The sequence below is a fragment of the Oncorhynchus gorbuscha genome, linkage group LG02, assembly GCF_021184085.1.
Source record: "Oncorhynchus gorbuscha isolate QuinsamMale2020 ecotype Even-year linkage group LG02, OgorEven_v1.0, whole genome shotgun sequence".
Lineage (NCBI taxonomy): Eukaryota > Metazoa > Chordata > Actinopteri > Salmoniformes > Salmonidae > Oncorhynchus > Oncorhynchus gorbuscha.
Window position 1 is genome coordinate 50,417,516 of NC_060174.1, and position 12,464 is coordinate 50,429,979.

The 12,464-nt window shown below is 42.6% G+C and overlaps 1 protein-coding gene across 1 annotated transcript in view; it reads left to right on the forward strand.

Annotated features, from left to right (window-relative positions):
- Positions 1-9,822: 9,822 nt before the first annotated feature.
- Positions 9,823-12,464, forward strand: part of LOC124003914 (cortactin-binding protein 2-like) — a 70,485-nt gene continuing 67,843 nt past the window's right edge. Inside the window, exon 1 of the mRNA XM_046312567.1 lies at positions 9,823-10,333. Within this exon, the coding sequence (XP_046168523.1) occupies positions 10,253-10,333 (81 nt within the window). The 5' untranslated portion in view covers positions 9,823-10,252. The remainder of the gene's footprint in view (positions 10,334-12,464) is intronic.

The following is a 12,464-nucleotide window of genomic DNA, read 5'->3' on the forward strand; positions in this document are numbered from 1 at the left end:
CACTCCTCCAGTATCTTTACATTTTTTCAGCGTCTCACGAATGTTTTTCTTTGTGATCTGAACACCTCAAACTTACAATTGAAGTCGGAAGTTTAGATACACCTTAGCCAAATACATTTAAACACAGTTTTTCACAATCCCTGACATTTAATCCTAGTAAAATTCAGTCTTAGGTCAGTTAGGATCACCACTTCATTTTAAGAATTTGAAATGTCAGAATAATAGTAGAGAGAATGTTTATTTCAGCTTTAATTTCTTTCAGCACATTCTCAGTGGGTTAGAAGTTTACATACACTCAATTGGTATTTGGTAGCATTGCCTTTAAATTTTTTAACCTGGGTCAAATGTTTCAGGTAGCCTTCCACAAGCTTCCCACAATTAGTTGGGTGTATTTTGGCCCACTCCTCCTGACAGAGCTGGTGTAACCGAGTCAGGTTTGTTGGCCTCCTTGCTCGCATACGCTTTTTCAGTTCTGCCTACAAAATTTATATCGAATTGAGGTCAGGGCTTTGTTGTCCTTAAGCCATTTTGCCACAACTTGGGAAGTATGCTTGGGGTCATTGTCCATTTGGAAGACCCATTTGTGACCAAGCTTTAACTTCCTGACTGATGTCTTGAGATGTTGCTTCAATATATCCACCTAATTTTACTTCCACATGATGCCATCTATTTTGTGAAGTGCACCAGTCCCTCCTGCAGCAAAGCACCCCCACAACATGATGCTGCCACCCCCGTGCTTCACGGTTGGGATGGAGTTATTCGGCTTGTAAGCCTCCCCTTTTTTCCTACAAACATAATGATGGTCATTATGGCCAAACAGTTGTATTTTTGTTTCATCAGACCAGAGGACGTTTCTCCAAAAAGTATGATCTTTGTCCCCATGTGCAGTTGCAAACCATAGTCTGGCTTTTTTTATGGCAGTTTTGGAGCAGTGGCGATAGATATAGATACTTTTGTACCTGTTTCCTCCAGCATCTTCACAAGGTCCTTTGCTGTTGTTCTGGGATTGATTTTCACTTTTCGCACCAAAGTGCGTTCATCTCTAGGAGACAGAACGTGTCTTCTTCCTGAGCGGTATGACGGCTGTGTGGTCCCATGGTATTTATACTTGCGTACTATTGTTTGTACAGATGAACGTGGTACCTTCAGGTGTTTGGAAATTGCTCCCGAGGATGAACCAGACTTGTGAAGGTCTACAATTTATTTTCTGAGGTCTTGGCTAATTTCTTTTGATTTTCCCATGATGTCAAGCAAAGAGGCACTGTTTGAAGGTAGGCCTTGAAATACATCCACAGGTACACCTCCAATTGACTCAAATGATCCCAATTTACCTATCAGAAACTTCTAAAGCCATGACATAATTTTCTGGAATTTTCCATGCTGTTTAAAGGTACAGTCAACTTAGTGAATGTAAACTTCTGACCCACTGGAATTGTGATACAGTGAATTATAAGTTAAATAATTTGTCTGTAAACAATTGTTGGGAAAATTACTTGTGTTATGCACAAAGTAGATGTCCTAACCGACTTGACAAAATACATTTGTAGAGTGGTTGAAAAATTAGTTTTAATGACTCCAACCTACAGTGGGGCAAAAAAGTATTTAGTCTGCCACCAATTGTGCAAGTTCTCCCACTTAAAAATATGAGAGAGGCCTGTAATTTTCATCATAGGTACACTTCAACTATGACAGACAAAATGAGAGAAGAAAATCCAGAAAATCACATTGTAGGATTTTTAATGAATTTATTTGCAAATGATGTATTGAGACTCATTGATCCACACAATTACTAGCCTTCATTTCTCAGAGCAAGAATAGACTGACAAGTTTCAGAAGAAAGTGCTTTGTTTAAGCCTGTAATCGAACCCACAAATGCAGATGCTCCTGATACTCAACTAGTTTAAAGAAGGCCAGTTTATTGCTTCTTTAATCATAACAACAGTTTTTAATGATCAACTAGCCTTTTTCTAAACCTAGATTAGCTAACACAACGTGCCATTGGAACACAGGAGTCATGTCATGGTTGCTGATAATGGGCCTTTGTACGCCTATGTAGATACTCCATAACAAATCTGCCGTTTCCAGCTAATAGTCTTTTACAACATTACCAATGTCTACACTGTATTTCTGATCAATTTGATGTTAATTTAATGGACAAAAAATGTGTTTTTCTTTCAAAAACAAGGACATTTCTATGTGACCCCAAACCTTTGAACGATAGTGTATATATATACAAAAGTTTTAAAAAATGAAATATGGTAATATCTCATTTATGTAAGTATTCACAGCCCTGAGTCAATACTTTGGAGAAGCACCTTTGGCAGTGATTACATCTGTGAGTCTTTCTGGGTAAGTCTCTAAGAGCTTTCCACACCTGGATTGTGCAATATTTGGCCATTATTTGTTTCGAAATTATTCAAGCCCTGTCAAATTGGTCGTCGATCATTGCTATAACAACCATTTTCAGGTCTTTCCATAGATTTTCAATTTGATTTAAGTCAAAACACTACCTCGGACATTTTTGTTTGTCCCATATGTGTGCTGCCAGTCTCCGGGAGCTGCCGGTCATTGAGCATGGTCTGCAGTCCTTCGGCCAGCTTCTCCCAGATCAACTTTGTCAAGCGCACCAACCACAGACACTACCTGTATGTCCCTCAACAGGTACGTACACCATAGAAGTAAATATAGAATCGTAGGGCCTATAATTATAGGAGGACCTTTATGACGTACACAACCAGGCTGAGTTAGGACAATTCAGTGAGACATGAAACTGTGTAATATGGCATGACATATTTACATATAACAGTGTGTGTGAGTGCATGTATATGTGTGAGTGCATGTATGTGTGTGAGTGTGGTGTGTTTGTGTGTTTTTGTGTGTGTGTGTGTGCATGGGTGTGACAGATACATTTAAAACCAATTGCACTGTTATCACTAACTGTCCAACCAACCCACTCATGGCAGGTGCTACTGCTAGGTTGGTCGTTCTGGCAATGCCCAGACCGTGTCTCTGGCCCTGTCTGGATGTGTGTACTATGGCACCACCCAGCACAAGCTCCTCCACGCCCTGTGCTTCAACCACGAGCAGACACACAGCGACCGTGACAACCACGCCAACATTGTGTCCTGGTAGTTAATTTTTTTAAAGAAACAAAATATGCTTCCCTGCTAAAATATGGGTCAAATATTGAGAGGAATGTGAGTCTTATTCAGTACATTTACTTATTGCTTGCTTTTCTAATGTCTACCAACCTTGCCAGCTAAGGTAGCTAGTGGCAAGTGGTACTACAGAGAAACAGAAAAAAAATGTATATGTTATTTTTTAATAATAATAATAATAATAATAAATAATAATTATAAACAGGACAATTCATAGGGGGCAAGTGCCCCTGTGCCCGCTATGGGCATGACGCCTCTGCCCGTCTCAACAGGCTGCCCCAGTGTTAAACACACATCTTGTATTTCTGCACTCTCTCATGAGGATGCGTTGGTTCAATAAGCCGACATCTAAACATTTATTGTATGTTTGTTTAATTATTTTAAAAGTCTTAATGTTTTTTTGCAGTGTGGATACCATTGGTGGGTTCAAATAGTATTTGAAATAATTTCAATGGAACCAATAATAATAATAGTTTCAAAACTGTAAAACCTGCCCACTTGGTACTGTTGGGAGATTAGAGCAGCTCAAAGTATTTGAAACATTTCAAATAGTATGAACCCAGGTCTGACAAATGTCTGTGCCAAACAACATTTTTAACACTGCCTTGCCGCTAGGCTACCGAGGTTCGAACTGCTGTCAGTCCCAATACCAACCACAAGGGGGCGAGAAATTACCACAGAGCCTTGACAGTGATTCCATTTATGAGTATACCACTCCATCGATTCAATTCAATTCAAGGGGCTTTATTGGCATGGGAAACGTATGTTTGCCAAAGCAAGTGAGGTAGATAATAAACAAAAGTGAAATAAACAATAAAAATGAACAGTAAACATTACACTCACAGAAGTTCAAAAAGAATAGAGTATTTACAAATGTCATATTATGCATATATACAGTGTTGTAACAATGTACAAATGGTTCAAGTATAACAGTATACAATGGTGTTTGTTCTTCACTGGTTGGCCTTTTCTTGTGGCAACAGTTCACAAATCTTGCTACTGTGACGGCACAATGTGGTGTTTCACCTCTATCATCAGACTCCCGAACCCCCGCATTGAAATGGGTCTGAATCCAGAATATATTTCAGTGCATCAACATTATAGACACTGTCTACCCAGATATATTTAACAGGACATCACCATACCTGATTTTAAAAGCTCAAACTGTTGAAGTGTTTCAGTTTCACCTTTTAATATATGCACAAGTACAGTGAAATGCCTTTCTTGCAAACTCTAAGTGTTTGCATGGCACATAATCTAACCTGCATGACTTAATGTGAGCCCTTAAGTGTTTGCACTTCAATCAGACACCAACAGTAAGTGTTTGGTTGTGATAAAGAGCTGACGAGATGGATCAGTATATCTTCATTACCTGCCAAAGCCAAACAGAGGCTATCACTTGCTGTGAAAGTGTAGGCTATTACCCTAACATAATTACAATTCTAAGTTTGATGGCTGTCTGCATTCTGGCTTGGATCCCAACAGACGTTCTTCACAAACACAATTCTTCCATTGTGACCTGATCTACTTGACAACAACAAAAAAAGAAGACGCATTCCAGTTCAAAAGGTTTGGTCGTAAATGCTAAATCGAGTCAAAGTCAAATCTGATGAGCTTTGTGTTACACGTAATGTATTGAGACTCATTGATCCACACAATACTACTTGCGGGCCAACTCCCGAAAGGAGTTTGTCTGTTCGTGCATGCACGATTAGGGCCCTGAGTTCTTCCCCATGATCTGACCAGGAGAAATTCCAGGTCCTAACTATGGCTATAAATATGAAGTAGGGCCCAGAGGTGTTCCTGGTCAAGTCACACACAGGGCCTTAAATCTATGATAGTATCTGTGTCGCAGTTTTTTTGTTGTTGCTTTGAAAATATGTGGTACATTTTCACAACTCTTAGTACAAAACCCCAAACTGGTGACACTTGTTACGCAGCCAGTCTTTCATTCGAAACCTGTCATCGTGCATTCATTTGGATTGTAAACGTCTCTTACCACACAACCATTGAATCAAAATGAACGTTTATTGTGAAATATAATAAGAACATTGGTTTAATCACCAAATCACAACATAATTATCTATTTTCAATTTTGTTGTTTTAACTACCAGTTCCAATGCAAGCTATGCAGGATACAGGTTTCAAATCGCCCTTAGAAGTGCTGAAAGTTAAATGCTACAGTCCTGTAAATTACAGTAGATTACACAGTTTTCACATTTGACAACACACCTACATTACCCAACAAAATTGACAGAAAATCTATCATTTCCATAATATCTATCCAATGTGCAATCAAAGGTGTGAACAATGAAGACATCCTCTACAATCATTCATTTTTCCCCAGATATAATTGCAACATAGGTGTACTGTAATTAAATGTAATAAATGAAATTAAAATAAAACATAACGTTTAGCATGCACTCATTTGCGTCAAGCCTGTCTTGAGCATAATATCATTTACAGTGAAGTCTCATATTTGAATATTTTAACTTTATTGATCCCAGGGAGGAAATTGGGTTAAATTTATGGCAAATGTGAGGTAGGTATATGGTACAAACCTTATGCTCTTTTCTTGTTTTACTCTAACTCCGTTAGCAGTTTCCTTGTCTTCCTCTCGGGGAGGGAAAGAGGGGAGGGGGGATGATCTCTCTCATGACTGACACCAATGCGACAATCATCTAAGCAAAGTAACCATCAGAGAGAGAGAGACAGAGGGAGAGAGACAGAGAGAGATAGAGGGGCCTCTGTAATGCTACGCTATGCTACATGCCCCCCCCCAGCACTTTGAGGGACTTGGCTCATAGTGACTCGCTCATTGTCGATACACACAGCGAGCACAATAGCTTCCTGTTGGTGACGAGGGTGGAGGGAGAGCAGGGTGAGCACTGGGCAGCAGAGCAGCCATCACTAGTTCCAGTGTGCTCGTGCGTTGAGGCGTTCCGCGGACAGACCAGGCGGCCCGGAATAAAATGACTTCGTCCCGGATGAATCTCACGTCCTGGCGAGAGCTTCAAATGGGGAGACACAGAGGGTCCGGATAGTGACTCAACAGAGAGAGAGGGAAGGAAGAGAGGATGTGGGGAGGAGAAGAGGAGGGGATGGAGGACAGAACTGGGCCACAACTCTTCCTGATTTTCCTGAGTGGCTGCCAAAGCCTGAAGCAGACCCCGCGCTCTCTGAGCACGATGAACAAAAGTAGCTGTTGTCCTTTCTTCTCTCTCTTCCCCTTTCTTCCCAATCTCATGCCCTCTCGCTCCCTAAAACGTTGGACCAACATCCTCTGTTTGAGGAGCAGGTGCTACAGACACACAGTAAAACACTACTGCAGAGTGACTCAACACTTTACTGTCTGTCAAGTGTTGACAAACCACAGGGAGTGGAAAGCAGCTAATACTGGTCATTGTGGTTAGGGTTGGGGCTTTCAAAGGTGCTTGTGTGAAGTTTGTTTGCCATCGTATTTCCATGTTTTTCAAAAAGAAAAAAAAGTTAGCAAATCATTATATCTGTCATTTCCACCTGCCTCATATGTTGCGTTATCATAGCAATTTAACTGGTATGAAATTATACAACAAACCACAAAGCAGGAAAGGAGGAGAATTTTGTCAGAGAGACCGAGAGCAAACTTGTGAAGCAGGTGGAAATGATAGAAATACGCAAGGCACTAAGGCAGTCAGGGAGAGGAGACTAGGAGAGAGGAGAGAAGGAGAGATAGACAGACTAAGAGGAGAGGCCCTATCTCCATATGGAAGGAGGTGTCGAAAACACTAAGTCTGCACTACGGCAAGTAAGGAGGGGCAAGGAATGAGATGGGTTATCCTCACCCCCGCGCCTTCCAACCACCTACCCTAACCTAGGGTCGTGACCCTGATACTGGCACCAAGCGTCAGAGAGAAAGACATCCTTGTTCCAAACAGCCCCTGACTTCAGTTCAGATGGATGCCACAAAGATGAAGTCAGACAGAGACTTGATGACTTCAACACCGGACAAGGCTGTCATCCCAGCCGGGAAGCACAATCTGCCAATGTTACATGTTTGTTATAGACGACACAGTAAACACATCGTTTGATGACCTTTTTAACATGCACTACCTGTTTGGTAATGGTAGACTTGGTGTGCATTTACAGTACATGTAATGGATCATGATAACTCTTTTATGACACTTGGCATGGGATAATGTAGCTGCATAAAATACACCTAACTGTTAACCCCCAAGAGCACAATCTGTCACTTCTGACAAGTTGTAAGTGCTCAGTACTAGTTGTTTTGGTCTGCTTTAACTTTAAATATATGACTGTTTTTTTTTTTACATTCAGCATGGCGTTCCAATCCAATATCCAATTCAGAGGACCTGTCTGTCAATCCTAGACACAAAGAATGCCGGGGATCCAGTTCTGAGAGGCCCCTCTATCTCTCTCTCTCTCTCTGATGGTTACTTCCTCTGTGGGCTGTCCTGAGTGTCCTCACATCCCGCAGGGGAAGACACTCCATATACTGTGTGTTAGAAACAGATCTAGAATCAGACTTACCCTCCTTGAATACTTACCTTAGGGTCAATATACCTTGGGTCAATATGCATGCACGCAGGAGGACTTCTTTGTATCGCTTCTCTTAGGTAGGATATCAGTTACACAAGGCTTAAAACCTAGTGGGGCCTAAGGGCCAGTTTTGGTTTATTGCATAGCGTAACTACAACACATTTCCTAAGATGCATTTATCCCCATCATAATATTGTTCGACATAATTTTTTAAAGCATCCCATAATGCCTTATTCTACATTGTTAAAAGCTCGAGTTAATTGCTAAGCCGCTGTGCTGTGGTTCACCTCAGCTTAAGGCTAATTGTTCTGCAGTACATTGCATGAGCATTGTTGTGTGAGCATAATGTGAAACGAGGTTTCAGTAGATGCTTCTGCTGCAACACACAGATGTATGCTGGCCCTAATTTAATTTGATCACAGCCTGCTGAGGTAGGGCAGGTCTACTGCTCCTAAATGGCACCCTATGCCCTTAATAGTGTACTACTTTTGACTAGGGCACATAGGGTACCCATAGGGTTTTGATCAAAAGTAGTGCACTGTAAAGTGAATAGGGTGCCATTTGGGACGCAGGTCAGGTCTACCGTTCCAAAACCCCCCACTATCCAGCCCCAGCCTGTCCAATATCAATAGTTTCTGCTGTGATGCCCTGGGAACGCTGGTTGGCCAATTAGCATAAACATGATTAGCCAGATTTGGCCCAGAGTCAGCGTTCAATTAGGCCGGTTGAGCAGTAACAGTAGATCCCTTCTGCGGTTTAAAAATAGCAGTGTCTTTGTAGCTAACAGCACCGCTGGTGGTCCACAGTACACACAGTCAGTTACACACAGAGGGTAACTATCAGTAACAAACGAGACCAAGAGTTCAAACCAAACTCCAACTTTGGTTTTCCTCCGTCTCACAGTTGAACTCATGGGAGCGAGGAGGCAAAAGGTTGTAATTGAGGGCGGTTTATTTTGGGCTAAAAGTACTCAATACCATTGTTGCATTCTAATGAGGATGTAGCTTATAAAGTCATGTAATAAGTACGTTTACAGTCATTATTTTCCTGAAATCAATTTTGGAACTTGACAGCTAAGTCATGCGAGCAGAAGTTTTGTTGACTGCCAGTGGGGGCCCCCCTCATCCAAACAGTCCCCATAATCTCCAACTAATGACACATTTCCCTTCAGCACCATGATGGAGAGAGGGGATGGAAGAGATTATCTCCGCATAACATCTCTAGCAACATCCAGCAATCTGCATCAGATTCAGACATGAGTTTGGGGATTTGACAGAACAATCATAGAGTATAGGCTATGTCTGTCTGAGACCCAAGGGCCTGCAGGGCCACCTCACAAATCAATCAATTTGGGACAGAACTGGAAGTCCCCTTTAACAGAGCACAGAAGGACTGGCAGCTGTCCACTTTGATTGGGCCCAGGATAAATGTGGTAATTGAGACAACACAGTACTTTACTATACATACATTTATACTATGACAGATGTAGGCGAGAGAGTGTTGAACAAAGAAATGGGACACTGTGCGGTGTGATGTCACCAAGGTATTCTACTGTGTAGGTCTTTTCAAAGCAGCAATGGCACCAGCTATTTAAAACAAGGGTAAACACAAGCGAATGTCAGTCGTTATCATAGGCCATGAAAATGTGCTGGCAATATCCTGTATTTGACCCAAATAGTGTATCAGTGACCTGGTTCTGTAGGACAACAAGGAGGCGAAAGGATCACCCTCGAATCCTTTAATGGCACATCTGGACGCCCCAGTAATATTTATATTCATATCCGTGATGATAATCTGTGGACTGGAGAGCCATTGTTGACATGGTGACAGATATCTCTTTGATACATGACCTATCCATGCATGTAGCAATCCATCGGCTAGACATCCCGTTTACAATGACACGTCGATAGGCCTATCTTTTATTAATTAAACACATTATAGGCTATAATGTCTGACGAGCAGGAAAATGTAACCTGTAAAATAATAGTGGGTATCCATTTGCTGGATATTTTATAATGCACTAGGGGGCCTATGCTATTGTGTGTAATCCGAATAGGCCTCTCGGCTTTGGCTGTTGGCATGCAACAACAATAAATCCTCAGGTTTATGACTATGTGATTCACAAATCCACAGTCATGGAAAGGGTAAATAGGCGATTTAGGCAGTAGACGCGGTGGGGTTCCTATTCAGAAATAGGACACAGCCGTGGCTACACTCCTACTTCGCTCCCCTTTCAATCACTCTTTAACGACCGCACAGCGCACCTCATTTCAAGTTGCGAACGCACGATTCGCATCTGGAATACGCCTCGGGTCCACGCCTACGGACCAATTCCCCCCTCCACCAACCTGCGTGCCCGAAAAACGCCACGGTCCGGTCTAGGCCAGACTGTCTCGTACGCGGAGGCACATTTCTCTCTCTCGTGTTATAGAAATTTGTGGCTAGAGTCGTGTGTGATATTTGCATTCAGCACCGTAATAGTTAAAGCGGTACCGAATGCGTTGTTTTATGTTCTGTGTGGTGCCCTCACTCCAGCAGACCGCTACAGTAGGAAGATGGCGTCGGAGGGAGCGAGCGGGGAGCAGCCTCCTCCGGTACAAACACTGGCAACCACAGTGCTTGGAGGTGTCGAAGCGGTAAGACGTTTTGTTTTATATTATATCCAGGTCTATATGTTTACATCGTTGGTCCCCCCCCCCCCGTTTTGGAATAAAGGAAAGGGAGTAAGGAATTAGGAAAGACGGCGCATTTCTCTACGAACCTGAGTGTTCATCTTGAAGCAACAGTAATATGTTTGGCAATGTAGAGAACAGCAAAACAAGGGTTCTCTGATTTGTGTAGACGCCGACTGTACATATGACAAAGGCTTTTATGGGAATTAAAATCGTATAGAAAGGCAAAGGAATTGGGTTTATCTATCACAAATAGGTTAATAGCTCAAATGTTGGTACGGCCCATATGGGGAAACGTAGTTGGGCTATAAAGCACTGATTTGCGATGGTTACAAAGGGGGTTTCAATCTGCACTTCCAGTTTAAACACAATTTGGGCTATAGGTTTTCGCTCTCACAGACCGGGATGTAATGTAGGCTAGTCGTCTGAATAGATAACGAGCTTGCTTTTGACATGGCTGTTTGATGCATAATCGTGCCCCTTTTTCACCCCGTCAACGCTCCAAGTTGAAACCAAATATGTTGATTGCCGTGTGTCAGTGAGGCTTTTGACGTGAATATGTTGTTATCAGATGTAGCCTAGTTGTGTTTGAACAAACCTGCCTCTACGGTTAAAAAGAGAAAGACACTAAATATCCTATGAGGACCCCAAACCTCTTACAATCTTACATTTTAAGCAGCTCTTGTCTGACAACAAATCATGGCCTATTTGCAGTCAAAGAATAATGTTTCCTATTCTGTATAGGCCTACTAATTATTTTCGATTTGACCTGTGACCCTTAACAATATTAGAAATGTTGACTCTCAGTGAAAGTGGTTTTGTTTGTCTGCAAACTCCCCACTAATTGGACTGAGCTGCAATTTTTTTTTTTTTTTTAAAGCTCATCTATCCGGGACTTCTCACATTGGTCCCTCATCTCGCAGACAGGTTGCAACATGTGTGCCAGGGCACCGGCTTGCTACCCCTCTGTGCAAATTAATCAATCTCTTTCCCTGCCGGAGGGGGCCATGCAACCTTTCCCTGGTTGTGGTATGCTTGGATGGTTCCATGTGCTCTGTTCAGTCAGACCATTGCCCACTACCTATTCTGCATGAATTTACTGACTGGTCAAAAGAAAGCCATCTCCCATTTGCCACTTGACTTTATCCTCAACTACATCATATACTACACTCGTTTTTATATGTAATTGAGCATTCCTATAGGACACGGGAAATATAAAGAACTGTTCTGGGTTTGAGGTTCAAAGGCTATTGAGAATATGGACTGTTCTTGACTGGAAGATCCCAAGGGACGGCTGTTGAAGTGGGAGGAAAATAAGATGTGTGGGTGGGAGGAAAATAAGATGTGTGGGTGGGAGGAAAATAAGACGTGTGGGTGGGAGGAAAATAAGACATGTGGGTGGGAGGAAAAGGCAAGAATATCAAGGCAAAGTAAAATAGCGATGGAAAGGGGGCAGAGTGAGAGCAGAACGAAAGCATGAGAGATGGACGGAAGGAGAGCAGTGAGAGAAGCAGGGGGGGGGGGGTCTCTGTACACCAGAGACATGTCTAAATTGGTCTTCATTTCAGTGACTCAGCTGGTATAGCTCAGAGTACTGTGTTAGCCAAGCCAGCCCTGATCTCCTGAGCGCGTTCAGTGCACACTACGCTCCTTCCTTGCTTTAACGGCCCGTTCTGCTGAACTGGTACCTCGACGACGGCACCGCAGCACAGCAACCAACCGTCCCCTTCTGACTCGGCCATACATCTCTGCCTGTCTCTCTCGCGAACTGTCTTTCCAAACATGCCAGGACAAGCCAGGCCAGCTAGCCTCTCTTTAGGGGGGCTTCTGTTTCTATGCCCCCAGTTAAATAAAGCTCTTTGCATACCCCTGCAAGATCCTCCTTTTGTTTGCTCTCGGGGGAGGAGTTTCTCTTGTGAAGGGTCCTTGAGGACCGGCTCACTTGGTTTAGAGAGGGGTCAGAGGGTGAACAATGGTGGTGGTGTGGTGCCACACTCGTCACCTCCCCCAATCCACCCTATAGCATTAGTTAGTACGCACACATTTTTAACTACCTGTTCCGTTGTAGAGGGGTGTCTAATTTATTTGAATGTCG